Source organism: Gracilinanus agilis, chromosome 1 (assembly GCF_016433145.1).
Source record: "Gracilinanus agilis isolate LMUSP501 chromosome 1, AgileGrace, whole genome shotgun sequence".
NCBI lineage: Eukaryota > Metazoa > Chordata > Mammalia > Didelphimorphia > Didelphidae > Gracilinanus > Gracilinanus agilis.
The window spans coordinates 254,978,866-254,995,755 of NC_058130.1; the positions used below are offsets into that span (position 1 = coordinate 254,978,866).

At 38.2% G+C, this 16,890-nt stretch overlaps 1 protein-coding gene across 2 annotated transcripts in view; it reads right to left on the bottom strand.

The window, feature by feature from the left end:
- Positions 1-16,890, bottom strand: part of GLIPR2 (GLI pathogenesis related 2) — a 77,902-nt gene that overhangs the window by 34,821 nt on the left and 26,191 nt on the right. The window contains exon 1 of one of the 2 annotated variants that reach the window (XM_044661098.1): positions 4,800-4,887. The exons of the other annotated variant lie outside the window; for it this stretch is intronic. Within the exon in view, the coding sequence (XP_044517033.1) occupies positions 4,800-4,812 (13 nt within the window). The 5' untranslated portion in view covers positions 4,813-4,887. Of the gene's footprint in view, positions 1-4,799; positions 4,888-16,890 lie in introns of those variants that run through there. 2 annotated transcript variants of the gene reach the window in all.

The window sequence follows — 16,890 nt, forward strand, 5'->3', positions numbered from 1 at the left end:
TATGTCCTGAGAGGGTAAGTGGCAGAGGCAGTATTTTGATTACAGAACCAGAGGTCCTTTATGCCCCACTGAAAGGCTACTCTGCCCCAGAAAGGTTTATCCTAGAAAGCTAAGCCCAGTTTCATACTGCTGGAGAAACCATGGAAAAATCACTGAACCTCTTTTTTTCCATTTCTACATCTATAAAATGACAAGACTGAACCAGATAACCTCTGTGGTCCCTTTTTTAGCTTTAAACTTAAGATCCCATGATACTAGAGGTGAGGAAATGAACGTCTAACAGAATTGACAAGTTATAGCCATTCCTGTTGGGAAAATAAAAAAGGCACAACATAGCTGGGCAACCTTCAAAGGCAGAATGTCATGGAAATGGTCATATATTAGTTTATGAATCAATTCGAACACTTAAAGAACAACTGATCTCTATAAACAATAAATGACTGGCCCCTATGCTCACAAAAATGAAGGCATAATAATAAACTCCTTCCATGAGACAAATAAGGTGCTAATCCCTAAGTCATGGAGAAATAGTAGTCAAGGAAAAGTATAGCCCAATCTCACTAATTCTTTCAGAAAAAAATACTGAATAAAATATTAGAAAGAAGACTCCAACAATATTTTTTCTAAAATTATTTACCATAATCTGGTTGGATTGTTGGGATGCTCCAGTGTTAGGAAAATGATAAAAAACAATTGATGATATAGTAAGAAAAATGGTTGCAGTGCATTAAGAAAATAAAGCATGGATACATGCTAAAAAATACTAAAAAGCACCCAAACTATCTTCTTAAAACCAAGAGCTAGCAATATTTATAATAGAGAAACTCAAGAAGCATAATCATTTAAGATTAGGATGGAAGTATCTTCACTAAACTCAATTTTTCTTCCAGAAACTATTAAGAAATAATATTATTCCTTGTCTGAAGTCTTTGGTCTCTCCTGAATGAAAAACTTTATCTCCCTTAAACAGAATAATAAATACTTAGGAATCTATGACTTAGACTATGAGAAGTCCTTTCATATTTGACCACAGACACTATGGCTGTGGTCACCCTGGACAAATCACTTTATTTCTGTTGATGAAGCAGAGGTAAGTTCTGTTCTCCTTCAGCAAAGGTCACACTGACCTGAACTGAATGATCAGATAAAAGTCAGTCAACAACCATTTATTTCGTCCTTAATTATGGGCCAGGCACTGTGCATAAATTGAGGATCTGAAGAAAGGTAAAAACACTATGCCTAAATGGGGATGGACCTGTTTGTACAAAAATATTTATAGCTATGCCTTTTGTGGTTGCAAAAAATTGGAAAACTTAGAGGGTATCCCTTGATTGGGGAATGGCTGAACAAACTGTGGTATATGATGGTGATGGAGTACTACTGTGCTATAAGGAATGATGAACCACTTGATTTCTTTAAGAACTGGAAAGACCTCCATGAACTGATGCAGAGTGAGCTGAGCAGAACCAGGAGAATATTATACACAGTAACTGAAACATTGTGGGATGATCTAATGTGAAAGACTTTGCTACTAAAAGCAATGCACTGATCGAAGGCAATCCTGAGAGACTTATGAGAAAGAATGCTATCCACAAATAAAGAACTGCTGGAGTAGAAATGCAGATGAAAGCATATGATTTGTCAGTTGTATATATGGATATATGATTTGGGGGTTTGGGTTTTAAAAGGTTACTCGATTACAAAAATGAATAATATTGAAATAGGTTTTTGAGTGATAATACATGTATAACTCAGTGGAAATGCTTGTCAACTCCCAGAAGGGGGAGAGAAGAGAGGAGGGGAGACAACATGCCCTCAAGTAGTTCACATTCTAATGGGAAGTTGTAGAATAGTCCCACCTCTCACATAGCCCTACTGTACAGAGGGTATCAGGAATTAAGACCCAGGGAAACACATTCACAAGTTAGCAGATGGTTTTTGATAGGGCTCATTTCCACAATAGCAGCATTTATGTAGCAATTTAGGGTTTGTATAGTGCTTTATATATGTTGCCTCATTTGATTCCCACAATACTGCAAAGGTAGGTTCTATGACACCCACTTTACACATGAGGAAACTAAGGCTGAAAGAAACTAAGTGACTTGCCTAGTGTCATAGAGCTTGTAAGGCCCGAGGGAAGATCCAAGGTCAGCACCCTACTCACTACTGCTACCTAGCTGTTTAGATGAGTCTAAAAGTGAACTTAGGGAGTAAAGGCTTCTTCAGGGTTCTGGTAGATTTTATCTATCTATTGATTTATTTAAACCCTTACTTTCCATCTTAGAATCAATACTGTATATTGGTTCTGAGACAGAAGGGCAGGAGGGCCAGGTAATTGGGGTTGAATGACTCGCCCAGAATCACACAGCTGGGAAGGAAGTGTCTGAGGCCAGATTTGAACCAGGACCTCCTGTCTCCAGGCCTGATCCTCTAGCCCCTTGGCCACCTAGCTGCCCCACCCTAGTATAATTTATAATACTGGTCTACTGGACATTTTTTAAAAATTTAAATATTTTATTTTTTTAGAAAAATTTCCATGGTTCCATGATTCATGTTTTTACTTTCCCCTTCCCCGCCTTTATCCCCCCTCCCCCTCCATAGCCACCGCACATCTCCACTGGTTTTAATCTACTGGACATTTAAGGCAAAATAAACTACCAAGAGAAAGGCACCCTAGTATTTGTAGGGGGAAATGATCCCTGACCACTCAGGTATAATAGATTAAGATTTAGATTATGTGGGAGGGGGCAGCTGGGTAGCTCAGTGGATTGAGAGCCAGGCCTGGAGACTAGGAGGTCCTAGGTTCAAATCTGGTCTCAGCCACTCTCTAGCTATGTGACCCTGGGCAAGTCACTTAACCCCCCTTGCCTATTAAAAAAAAGATTATGTAGGAAAAGATAAACCAGTCATCATAATTTATCTAGATATTAAAAAAAAAGCACACTTTTTTTGACAAGTTCGCTAAATCCTTGACTTTTTAAGGGATCAGGGTGGTATGATTTATCACTGATAGGGAAATGGTTTAGAGAAAGGAAAGCAAAATGTAGCTAGAGGACAAAGGACACCATCTCCAGATGAAGTACAAGTGCTAGGTTCTCCCAAGCATTGGGGCTGTTTCTTTACTCAGCACTACTTGTAGCTCCTCCAGAGGTACAGTGACATCTGCTGGATAACGTTATTAGTAGTAATAACAATTTTGGAGGCAGTGAAGACAAAGGAGAAAGCTTGGAGTCAGAAAGATCTGACTTAAAGTGCTGCCTCTCTGAGGCAAGTCATTTAACCTTCTAGTGCTCTTCTAGAGGCAGCTCTGACTAAAACAGGGCAGTCGGTGATTTGGATTAGTGGAATTTTCTCATAATAACCGTGGGAAATAAAAAGTGCAAGTATTATCTGCATTTTAAAGACATGAAAACTGAAACTGAAGAGAGATTATTTTCCTAAAGTCCCAGTGTGTCAGAGGCAAAATATGAACCTAGTTATCCTGATTGCAAATTCACTTCTCTTTGAAAAAGTAATTCAACTGTGAACATAACAATCATCAATAAACACAAACATTGTTACAATACACAAAGAACAAGAAAAAAAGGATTTTCTAAGAAACAAGGAACTTCTAGAAAAATCTAGAAAGTGTATTTTTAAAAAATTCACATTTACTACTAGGAGAGGCAGCATAGAGAAGTGGAGCCTAGTCAGGAAGACTTGGGTTCAAAGGCCACTATGACACAATCACTCTGATTGTGTGGAACTGCCCTGACCTCGAAGTACTCGGGGCAACAAGGACTACAAGCTACAGAAGAGATGATGGCCTGTGTGGGTACCTGGGAGTTCCCTATACATACCACTGAAGCCAGAGGTACCATCTTCCTAATAACTCTTGGTTAGTTCTAGCAAGGGAATCCAGAGCTTTTTTTTTTTTTTTTTTTTTTTGGGGGGGGGGGTAGCATTCCTGACTTTTTGTGGCTGACATCATAACTTGTCGCTGGTGTTTGGGAGAGAACGTTGAGCTGTGGATTGTGGGCTTAACTTTTTATGGTAATTCTTATGTTTTATGGTTTGCTTAATTTCCCCCCCCCCCCCCCCGAACTTCAAATTTGTCACTAGAAAATAGATCTCAACTACAGAGAAGGGAACTGTCACTGGCATGCTCAGAAAGGTAATTCGATTTGCCTGGAAGGATTCAGCCTCCTGCTGCTTTGCTCATACAAAGAAGGGCGGCCCCTCCCCTCCAAGGCTGCAGATGCCAGAAGCTGTGGATTTGGTCTTTTCTACTGGACTGAGTCCAGGGCAGAATATAAATGGCTTTCTGGATGTTCCACTGCCTAACGAAACATCGAAACATCTCGTCATCTTGCATTTAGTTCATCGAGCACTGTTCTCAAACATTTCCTCAGCTATACTTGACAGTAATTCATGCATTTTCTCTTCTAGTACCTCATCCCTCTGTCAGGCACACAGAGTTTCTAAGGGCACAATAAGCCAGGGAAACGGAAGATGCCCAAAGAGACACACGGTCTTTGTCTCCAGAGGTTGAGAAGAGATAAGTGGCTCCCCTCCTCCCTCGCACATTTGCGTGCCCGATTACAACTGCACACTCAAGAAAACTTAGCTCCAGCACTGCTTCCCAGAGTCATTTGAATTCTTGCTGTAAAAAGACACACCGCTGCAGCTTGAAAAACCAAAGGCAGCACACTGGGCTGAGTCATTTGAACTCGGTTTTAAGCATCTGAGAAGCCAAGATTATCTAAATAAAGCCCAGCTTGGAACCACATTATTATGCTTCATACAAAATGTTCACTTACCTGAACTTCCCATTTTCACAATTGGTAGTTTGATTGCGTTTCTCTAAAATTTTAGTATCAAGGCTTGTAGCAAAGGCTAAGAGAAAAGCTGCCTGGAGGTAGGTTTCCAGTGAGCTTACAGCACAATGAAATTGTAACCACCCATTGCCATTACTCAATAGACCGCCCATGCCTTATAAGGAAGAAAGAAACTTCTTCTTTCCTAGATACCAGCTGCTGGTCAGAGGCCGCTTATCCTCCGGAGTGAGAAAACAGATCAGGAAACACCATATGGAATCGCATTCCAACCAACTTAACTCATGTCAACATTTGCAGGCCAGCAAAACAGAAAATCCTGTCATTTTTTAAAATCTGTAACATTAGTCCTGACAATGAAACTTCTGATGCAAAAAGAAAAACCGAGGCAGGCGAAGAGGGGCTTTCAAAAGGTAAGAAGTTAAGAAAAAACAAATCAAACCAGAATTTGCAACTCGGTCTAGAGCTGTACATATATTTAGGGTATTTTCCTCTGCTAGGATTATTTGAGTGTTCCTTTTTCAAGCTTTTCTGGAATAAAGAGATACATACATGTATTTATCATATCATGTTTAATACATAGAATATTTCAAGATACTTAAAAAAGGGAAAATTTTGGGCTGCTAATGTAGAGGATAATTCACTTTCTAGCAATATGTCAGAAGACAAATTATTCAAAATGTTAGCTAATATTTGAGAATATTGAAGGTCAGTTTTTTGTTGCTAGTAAGCAATTGGAGAAACTGTACCGTATCAATATTGGCATTGTCAAGATAAGCAAAAGACACAAGGAAATTGCAGTTAAATGGCAGACTGGTTCATAGATCCTCCCTTAGGAGGTACAGAGAGGAGTTGGTAGTTGATTCTATGGTGTGTCTAAGGCAAAAAAAAAGTCAGTGAGCAATTTATTAAATATTTGCTTACTATATGCTGGTCATTGGGTAGCTCCGGGTGGCTCAGTGTATAGGGAGCTAGGTCTGGAAATGGGAAGTCCTGGGTTCACATCTGATCCTGAGTCACTTAACTCCCATTGCCTACCCATTACCACTCTTCTGCCTTGGAGCCAGTGCATAGTGTTGAATCTAACACGGAAGGTAAAGGTTTAAAAAACGAAACAAAAATATGTGCTAGACATTGTGCTAAACATTAGGGAGACAAAGACGAAAAAAAAAAGTACAAAAGCCTTTTTCTTCCAAGTATTTACAATCCAGTAAGGGATGAACTAGCTAGATGGTACAGTAATGTATTAGACATGAAGGTCAGGAGAACATCTGAATTCAAATCCAATCTCAGACACTAACACGTATGACACTGGGCATATCATTTAATCTATCTGCCTCAGTTTCACCATCTGTAAAATGTGGATAACAATAGCACCCATTTTTGTAGGATTAGTTGTGGGATGAAATAAATGAGATAGTATCTGTAAAGTCCTTTGCAAACCTTAAAATGTGATATAAATGAAACATATTAAACATATCCACACATAAAATGGCAAACCACATAGCCCCAGGCCTATGAGACAGCAGGGGAACTGGCAGCATGGAAAGCAGAATCTAGCTGGACAAAACATTTACAAGCCTCCCTAAAGCAAGCGAGCAGGGCCACCCTCTTGGAGTGCATACTGTGGGACCCCAAAGGTAGCTTGGCCTACCCCAAGTACCAGAGAAGACTACAACAAACTTAGAACAGTGTTGCCTCTCTCCCAGGAGGAGAGCAGAATCTCGACAGATAGGTAAGGTAACAGAAAGCAAGAAAACCACAACTAAAAACAAACAAGGAAAAACTTGACTATATGAACTTAGAAAGCTACTTTAGTTACAGGTATACAGGTACAACCAAAATACAAAATCAGAAGAGGATAACAATACCAAAAAGGAAACATATGAAGTCTCAATGTAAAATATGAAAAGAACCCCTGGAAGAATTTGAAAAGAAGTTTAAAAATCAAGAAGAGAATTGATAGGAAGGGTTAACAGCTTGGGGAAAAAAAATCAATAAACAAAACAATCCCATAAAGACTAGAATGAACCAAATGGAAATTGAGGTACAAAAATACACTGAAGAGTTGAACAGGCCAAATGGAAAATGAAGCACTAAGCTCAAGGAAGAAGATAACTCACCAAGAATTAGAATTGGGCAAATGGAAATGAATGACTATAAGATATTGGGGAAAACAATAAGACAACACAGAAATTAAAAGAATCCACTAGTCTCCCCTTAAAAGTGAGCCCCAAATGAAATACTTCAGGACTATTATAGCCAAATTCCAGAAACCTGAGGCCAAGGGAAAAGTGCTGCAAGCTGCTAGAAGGAAAACAGTTCAAATACTGTGGAGCCATAGTTAGGATTACACAGGACCCAAGAGCTTCTACATTAAGAGGACTAGAAGGTATAGAATATGATATTCCAAAAGACAAAGAATCAAAGACTATAGCCAAGAATCATAAACCCAGTGAAACCGGGCATAATCCCGCAATGGAAAAAATTGATATTTAACAAAACAGAGGACTCCCAGGCATTCCTGACAAAAAAAGCAGAATTGAAAAGAAAACTCAATGAGTAAATTCAAAACCCAAAAGAAGCATAAAAAGATACACAGAAAAGTGAAAACTTAAGGGTTTCAATAAGGTCGAATTGACTACATTCCTACATGGGAAAGTGATAATTAAGATATTAAAGATATCTATGATACTTGTGATGCTTAAGGTACTTGAAGTACTCAAGATACTTAAGAACTTCACCACTATTAGGGCAGTGATAAGGAAGATATACATAGAACGAAGGGAGTAAATTGAATAGGATGGGGTGATATCTAAAAACAGAGAGAAAGAGGAACACGAACTGCAAGTAGAGAAAGTAAAGATAAAAGGGGTAAATTATTTTGCATGAAGAAGCACATAAGAGTCAATATAGTAAAGGAGAAGATGGGGGAGAGCGGACAATGCTTGAACCTTACTCTCTCAAGAATTAGCTCAAAGTGAGAATAAAATTCACACTAAGTCAGCTATAGAAACATACCTTACCCTATAGGGAAGTAGGAGGGAAGGGGGGAATAAGAGAAGGGAGAATGGACAAAAGGAAGGGTGAACTGGAAGAGGGCGATGATCAAAAACAAAACATTTGTGGATAGGGAAAGGCTGAAAGGAAAGAGAGAAAGATAAATGGAAAAATAAGATGGTGGGAAATGCACAATTAGTAATCATAAGTGTGAATATGAATAAATGTGAACATGAAAGAGAATGGTAGAGTGAATTAAAAACCAGAATCCTACAATATGTTGTTTACAAAAAACACATAGCCTAAAAGAAAAGAATCTTTTATGCCTCAACTAAAGTTAAAAAAAAAAAAAAGCAGGGAAGCAATCATGATCTCAGACAAATCAAAAACAAAGAGATAAGCAGGGAGACTACATATTGCTAAAAGGTACCACAGACAATGAAGTAATAGTAATACTAAACATATATGCACGAAATGGTAGAGCATTCAAATTCCTAAAATAATTACATGAGTTATACGAGGAAATAGTAAAACTTTACTAGTGGGGGATGTCAATCTTCCTTTCTCAGAAGTAGATAAATGCAGTTTTTTTTAAAAAGAAAGAATTAAGAGGGATAAACTTTAGGAAGTTTGATATTTTAGACCTCTGGAGAAACTGAATGAGGAAGAGAAAAGAATATACTTTTTTCTTAGAAGTTCATGGCTCCTTTACAAAAACTGACCATATTAATAGAGTACAAAAATCTCACAAATGTGGAAAAGCAGAAATAAATGCATCCCTTTCAGATGGTAATGCAATAAAAATTATATTCAACAAAGGGCAGTAGAAAGACAAAAAAATGAAATAGAAACTAAAAAGGCTTATCCTAAAGAGTAAGATCCAAGAAAAAAAAATCTTACAATCAACTTACATTAATAAAATAGAAAAAGAGCAGATCAACAAGTTGGATGTGAAACCAAAACAATTAGAAAAAGAACAAATTAAAAATTCTCAAATAAAGACCAAATTGGAAATCCTGAAAAATCAAAGGAAAGATTAATGAAACTTAAAAGAAAACCATTTAACTAATCAATAAGGCAAGGATCTGGTTTTATGAAAAAATCAACAAAATCTATAAATTATCAGTTAATTTGATTAAAAAAGAAACTCAAATCAGAATAAAAATCAATTTAATAATTAATTAATCCTTAATTATTTATTAATATTAATGTTAATAATTAAGGATTAATTAATGGAATAAAAAATTAAAAGGATGACATCATAATCAATGAAGAAATGAAAGCAATTTTTAGGAATAATTTTTTTCCAACTGAATGCCAATAAATCTGACAGATTAACAAAGAAGAGGAAATAGAATCTCATCTCAGAAAAAGAAATTGAACAAACCACCAATTCCCTAAGAAAAATCAAAAGGTCAGAGGAATTCCCAAGTGAATTCTACCAAATATATTCAAAGAACAATTAACTCCAATACTACAAAAACCAAGAAGATTATGATTATCCTAAATGCTTGCTAAAGGTGTTTGCCACTGTCAGAAAGTATATTCAGCACAAGGTCCAAACTGAAGAGAGATTACTAATAGACAGTTAAGATCTTCAGATGTTCTTACTTCTAAATGTCAATGTGCTAATTAATTACATCACCTCCTGGAATACTGAAGAATGCCTTAAATAAGATCCATAATCATTCAAAAGAGTTGGCCAACTCTCCACACTAGAAAAACAAAGTGGGAGAAGAATACCTATTGTCCAGACTGATGTGGAGCTAGAAGAACAGCCCATAGAGCTGGTCAATCAGAACAAAAATCTTGCAATGAGGCCTAGAATTGAATTATGGGAAGGAAAGTGGGTTAGATTTCATTTGGGGAACTGCACAATGCTTAAAAAAAATTTTCCATCACATGTAGAAACAATATTTTGATGACTGTTATCTGACATTTTTTCCATTCAGATTCTGCCTTCCCCATCTCCCCAGAAAGTAAATGGTCTGATCTAAGTTATACCAGAGCTCTCATGAGATACATATTTTCATATTCCTCATGCCACCAAAGAAGACACATATCATACATACAAAAAAATCATGAAGGAAATATAGTGCATAATGCTTTTTAATGACCCCAAGCTTCTTCCTGAGACAAAGCCCATCTTTTTAATAGACTTCAGCATGGTACATGAAGAACTGCACAGGAAAAGCAGTTTTAAGGAATCATATTATTATGATATAAAATCATATTAAGGAATATGATTAGAAAAAGCAATAGGCATGGAGTGAGAGTGATCAATAGACAATAGACAGTATACATGCTCACTGGTAGTCCACACTGTCAAGGCAGAAGTAGCCCTCTGTGAAGGTTTTACAAAAAAGATGAAAAAAAGGTAATGGGCTGGAATGTGAGATTACAAATCCATTGAAACACTGAAATTTAATAGTTTATTAATAAAGCAAATTCCTGCCAGAGTTTTATAAATTGTTATACTTGCTGCTCCACAACTTTCTTTTTAACCCCTTACCTTCTGTCATAGAATCAATACTAAGTAGTGGTTCCAAGGCAGAAAACTGGCAATTGGGATGAGGTGACTTGTCCAGGATCACATAGCAAGGAAATCTACAAGACCACATTTGAACCCAGTATCTCCTGTCTCCAAGCCTGACTCTCTAGCTATTGAGCCACCTAGCCACCCCAACCTTGCAAACTTTTTAAAATTAGAATTTATTATATAATATTATATAATCATGTTACATAATATTATATACTTATATAATTAAAATACTTATATCTGTTTTAATATAACTTGGGAGAATATCTGATAAATTACTAAAAGTGAGACATCTTGAGCTAGAACTAGCAACTAGTAGTAACAAATTTGATTGGAAAGAAATGTTACTCTTTAATAAATGACTAACTAGCTCTTCACAGTGTTCTTTGATGGGTATCACTACAATATAGCCATGGTAATGATAATGTGAGCTATGATTAAAACATTCTGTACTCATCTAGTGGTTTCTCCTGTGTACCTTCTTATTTTAATCTGGCAACTTTTAATTTTTCATTCCTGCCCATATTATTAAATCTAGTCTTTTTTTCACATAGCTGAATAATTCTCCACAAAAGTCATATCTAATGCCTTTCCTTAGCAGGATTTTTTATTTTATTTTATTTTTTATTTCGAAGCAATGTCCAGCACAGTGCCATGCCCATAGAAAGTAGTTACTAGCTGCTTGTTGAATCAAATTTATTTCACAGGGCAAAATGCCTCTTTAACATTGAACTAGTCTAACAATTCTAGAGAATAATTTGGAACTATGCCCAACTGTGCATACCCTTTGATTAGGTTCCTATCAAAGAGAAAGTATCTAATAGGTGCAAAAATATTTATAGCAGCTCTGTTTGAGAGGCCAAAGAACTGAAAGCTGATCATCAAATGGAAATTGGCTTAAAAAGTTATGGTATGTGATTATGATAGAATAATATTATTCTATAAGAAATGACAAAGAAGATTGTTTCAGAAAAACCTGGGAAGACATATGAACTGATGCAAAGTGAAGTAAGCAGAACCAGAACATTGTATACAGAAAAAGCAATATTGTGATATCAACTATAAAAGTTTTAGCTACTCTGATCAATACAATGGTCCATGACAATCCCAGAGGGACTCATGATGAAAAATGCTATCTATCTCCAGAGAAAACTGATGGATTCTGAGTACAGATTGTAGCAAAATTTTTTCCACACTTTTTCTTGTTTTTTTTTTTTTTTTTGGCAACATGGCTGATGTGGAAATGTTTTGCACAATTTTATATGTATAATGGGTATCATATTTCTTACCTTCTCAGTGGGTTAGGGAAAGAGTAGAGGGAAGGCAAGAATCTGGAACTGAACATTTTTTTAAAGGGTAAAAAAAGTCTGTCAACAAACACAGTTTCATAAGAACCCACTGTTAAGTGTTAGGAACTAATCTAAATATCAGGGGTACAAAGAAAGGCAGAAGACAATCCCTGTTCTCAGGAATTTACATTCTAATAGAGATGATATGCAAATAACTCTGTACAAAATGACATATACAGGATAAACTGGAGATGATTAAAAGAGGGAAGGTACTGGAATTAGCGGAGATTGAGAAAGGCTATTTTTAGTTGGGACTTGAAGAAAATTAGCAAAGCAAAGATTCAGATATGAAGAGGAAGACAATTTAGGCTTGGGGGTCAGCCATAGAAAAAGCTTAGTATAAGGAGATGGAATTCTATCTTGTGTAATAAATAGCAAGGATGTCAGAGTCACTGAGGGTGAGAAAGATACAAGGAAACTAGAAAATTAGGAGAGGGCAAGTTTATATGAAGTGCTATAAAAGTCAAAAGAGCATTTTGTATTTGATCTTGGATATGACAGGGAGTCACTGGCCTTTTTCAACTGGGGGAGAAGGGAAGTATGACTAATAGGCTTTTGCAAGAGTCCACCTGTGAGGTGATGAGGGTCTGCATCAGGATGGCCATAGTGCCAGAGGAAAGACATATATACAAGACATATTACAAAGGTTAAAATCAACAGGCCCTGTCAATAGGTTGGATACTGGGGGCAGTGAAAGAGAGCAAGGAGTCAAGGCTGAAATCTAGGCTGAGAGCCTGGGTGAATAGGAGAACAGTGGTATCCTCACTAGTAACAGAGAAGTTCAGAAGAGATTAGAGTTTAGGGGAAGATAGTAAGTTCAGTTTCGGACATGTTGAGTTTTAAGATGGCCAAAGGATATTTAGTTCTAGATGTCTAGTAGGTAATTGGAGACATGAGACTAGGTTGGGAGATAAGTTGGGGATGGACAATTAAATCTGAGAATCATTAGCATAGATATGGATAATAATGGAATCCAAGGAAGCTGATGCAAAATAGTACAGAGGAACTTTCAGTGAATGGCCTCAATTTTATTAAATGAAATAGAAGTTCTCAGCTGAGAGGTTGGAGAGTGGATGGCTATAGGAAGTTTGAGGAGGGATGAAAAGGTATGGAAAGGGAGTGGGAGAATATGACATTAAGGACGGTTTAAAAGGATTGCCTGGCCATAGTGAGGGCCCAACTGGATTGTATAGTATAAATTTAGAGTGAAAGTTGAATCCATTCAATATAGTTTCATTATTTTTTTCCAGCTTTGTTTGATAGCATGTGAGTAGCGGTGAAGAAAGTAAATGGTAGAAGTAATCCAAGATTGAAGTTTGACAGGGCATGACCTGTTGTGATAGGTTTTGGGGCCAAAATCTCAAGTGGCTATATAAAGTTGAACTGATCTAGCCAAAGGGTCAAAATGGGGCAAAGAAGAGAGTGTAGTCAATGTCAGGATGATGGTCTATGTAAGGATGGGATTTGTGCAAGGGAGATGGGACAAAAGGAGCCAGAAAAAGGCAGTTGGTGACAGTTACTGATAGTTGAGAGGGGCAGAGAATTCTGGGAGACTCCCCGAGGAGGAAGGAGGAGAGGAAAGAGAGGTCTTCTGGCGGAGGACTGGGAGGAGAGAGGAGGAGGACATCCCAGCTCGGATCTAGTCCTGAGGGCTTTCTGAGGCTCTTTCTTTGGAAACTGAAACCCTGATTCCTGGATCAAAGCCATTCCATTGCATCTCACCCATCAAGACTTCAACCTTTGAGTCAGCTAAGTTTGGACTCCATTTTGGGAACAATCTCTTAGTCTCCTTCTCCCATTACCCAGCCTTGCAGCGAGACCGTTTTCAGTCAAACCTTATAATTACAGGACAGGACAGAAACAGAGAAACAGAAGGAGAAGGGGTGAGGGGAGAAGCTTAGGTGTGGGAACCATTAGGGTTCCCACCCAAGTGAAGGACCCCATAGCAATAGCAAAGAGGGCACCCAAAAATTCCTCTGCCCTTTAACCCCTTTCTCTAATCCCTGAATTGCGAATAATAAAAGCCATTCATCAGTCAGATAGCGTTCCACAGTGCCTGAGAGACAATGAGGGAGAGGGGAACCACAGCTTGGTCTGGCTACCTCCATTTTGAAACCAGTCCATCCGCTGTGAAATTAACTGATGGGAGGAGGTTTGTGTGAACCCTGTCCTTATTCAGAATCAGATTGAAGTATTCTATACCTCGTCTTATAGGGAAGCCTCGCCCCCAACTCCTGAGGGGTGGCATGACCATCCAGGTCACCCAGTTTTGGGGTGACATCCCCTTAAAGTCTCCCAGTGTATATTTGGCCCCAGAGCAGAGCTAGAAGAGAGACTTACCATATAAACTTTCTCTATCTCCCTTCTAACAAACATTGGTTATTGGCTCTATTTATTATTACATCTAGGAAAGAACTGAAAGGTTGAGGGATTGGAAGTCAGTGCAAATAAAAAAGGTATGGGGTCGAAATGATAACAGAATATGATTATATAAGGGAATTTCAGGATTCATGAACATGGAAGTGGTGGTATATTCATTGGGGATAGAAAGGTCAAGGGTATGACTATCGTTGTAGGTGGCTGGGATAGAGGAGTAAGTCATGGAGAATACATAATATGAATTGGAAGGTTAAGTTGTTTGAGAGAATATCAATAAATATGCTTAAGTCCCCTACAATGAGAATAGAATTTGCAGAGGAGAGTCTGTGAGTCACAAACTGAACTCATTGAGGAAAGTAGGGAGTTGTCTATAGGTGTGTAGGCAATGGTCTCAGAGTTTCGATTGGGCTATAAATATGGATGGTGTGAACCTAAAGAGAGGAGAGTTTGTTGAATGATGGTGGTAGAGGAAGAACTTGGATGTTACAATGGGAAGTAAAAAGTATTCCAATTCCCCCATCTCAACCAATGTTTTGGGAGAAATGAGTGAAAGTGCAATCAGTGCTGGAAGGGTAGCTAGGGAAGCTATATCCTCAAGAAGGAGCCAGGTTGTAGTGAGAGCCAAAAGATGGAAGAAGTAATAAAGGAAAAGATTTAAAAGGAAAGCAAGTTTGTTACTGTGAAGCAGGCATTCCAAGGAACATAGTGGAAGGAATAGATAACTTTGGAGTATGACATGAAGAGGAAGAAATGGTACCAGGTACAGAGGATTGTGCATAAAGAAAGTAGGCAGTAGGGGACCAAAAAAAGGGTTTGAATACTGACAGTAGTTGGTTCAGAAAGACTCTATTTCTAAATAATGCCTCCTCTGCATATGCTAAAACCAAAAAAAATTCTTTGATAGATGGAACAAGAATATCTTTGTTCAATATGTCCCTGATTAGTGAGAAATATGAAGGGTTCTAGGTTGCTATAGCATTTATGGCAACTATTGTGAGGAAAGGAGAGAATGTATACAAACAGGTGTAATAGATAACTTCTGTGAAAAGATGGAGAGCAGCTTGAGTGACAGATCATCGGTTATAGAACTTGAAATTTACCCAGATGGCATGAGCCAAGGGCAAAAGACAGTTGGGACCACCTCTATAAAACCCTGGGGGCTCAGCCACTCCTGGGCTGAGTCTTTAGAAGAGAATTTCTGGGGAGCAGAGGGTGGTGAAGGGTGGGTAGGCCTATAGACCTGCAGATCCAGCATATGTGGGAAGCCAGTAAGAGAAACAACCTCAAATAGATAAAAATCTGAGACTCCTCTTTTGACTCCTTTTCTTTTCTTTTCTTTCTTTTTTTTTTTTTTAAACCCTTACCTTCTATTTTGGAGTCAATACTGTGTATTGGCTCCAAGGCAGAAGAATGGTAAAGGTAGGCAATGGGGGTCAAGTGACTTGCCCAGGGTCACACAGCTGGGAAGTGTCTGAGGCTGGATTTGAACCTAGGACCTCCTGTCTCTAGGCCTGGCTCTCAATCCACTGAGCTACCCAGCTGCCCTTGACTCCTTTTCTGATCCACACCTTTCCTTATTGGAAAGCTTTAAGCTCTTAGCAAATCAGCAGTTAAGAAGTTAACAACTTCTCTCCAAGACTAAAGACAGAAATTAAGCAAAAAGCTGCCTGGGCTCTGAATCTGTTTCTAGATAAGGTCTAAACTGGACAAAATTTAGACAAAACCTCCTCCAGTGGGGGCTATTTGTCCCTGAGAAAGTATTCCCAGACTTGGTTTTCAATAATGGGCCAGCTGAAATTCAGCCTTGGCCTTGTTCTATTCTGAAGTCAAATGAAATTTTTTGTGTTTTGATATGACATAATTTGTAACTTCTGTGCATCTGCAAAGTTTCAGCGGTGTTCTTTTGTGTGAAATGAGTCTTGAAATATATATATATATATATATAAAATAAACTCCATGCTCCTGGAGACAGAGCTAGAACCATGAGCTGAAAGATCTTCTATGTCCATTACTTATCAACTAAGCAGTCCTTATCAGATTATGTGGAGATAATAAGACAAGCATCCATACCTTATTGCCATTAGAAGTTCTTCTACCTATTACTAAACAGAGCTGAGAGATAACAACAACACAGCTGTCAAGAAGATTATCATTACCCCTTCCTTTCCTTTGGTCTAGACCACTGCCGGGTCTGACCAGGGTCTGTGAGGGGGAGAAGAATCTCCAGCCAAATACCAACTTGTTGCTCATTGATTAGATTACTTTAACCTTCATTAGATTTAGCATAGCCATTCCCAACACCTCTTTCTATATCCTGAATCCCTACCCTTTGAGTCTAAAGCTTTCAAACTTGATTCAAGTGAAGACTGGCATTCATTCCAAGGGGCAAGTGAATAAATACAGCCAAATGGGAAAGGGAATTATCAACATCACAGTCAGTTAGCGTTATCCATTAAAATAACAACTAGCCCATTACTAACCTTTATCATTTAACCTAACCCCAAGCCAAGGAACCAGAGGGGCTTTTGAACAAAATATATAGCTTATATACAGCTTTTCCCTCTATAACTTTGGTTTGGGCACTGTTAGTAGGGTCAGGTGCTTAGCTGAGTTGATCATCCATAAGCCCTGGTGATTACCAGCACGCCTTGGTGGACATTCAGGCATCACTATCCCACTCAGCCTAGATCCGTTCACCACCTGAGGATATTGGGCCAGATTATCAGGCCCAGCTTATAGAATCACCTTCCTGTCCATCCTTTTCATCTAGTTGCCCCACCACTTTTGAGCAATAACACAGATAAGAGAG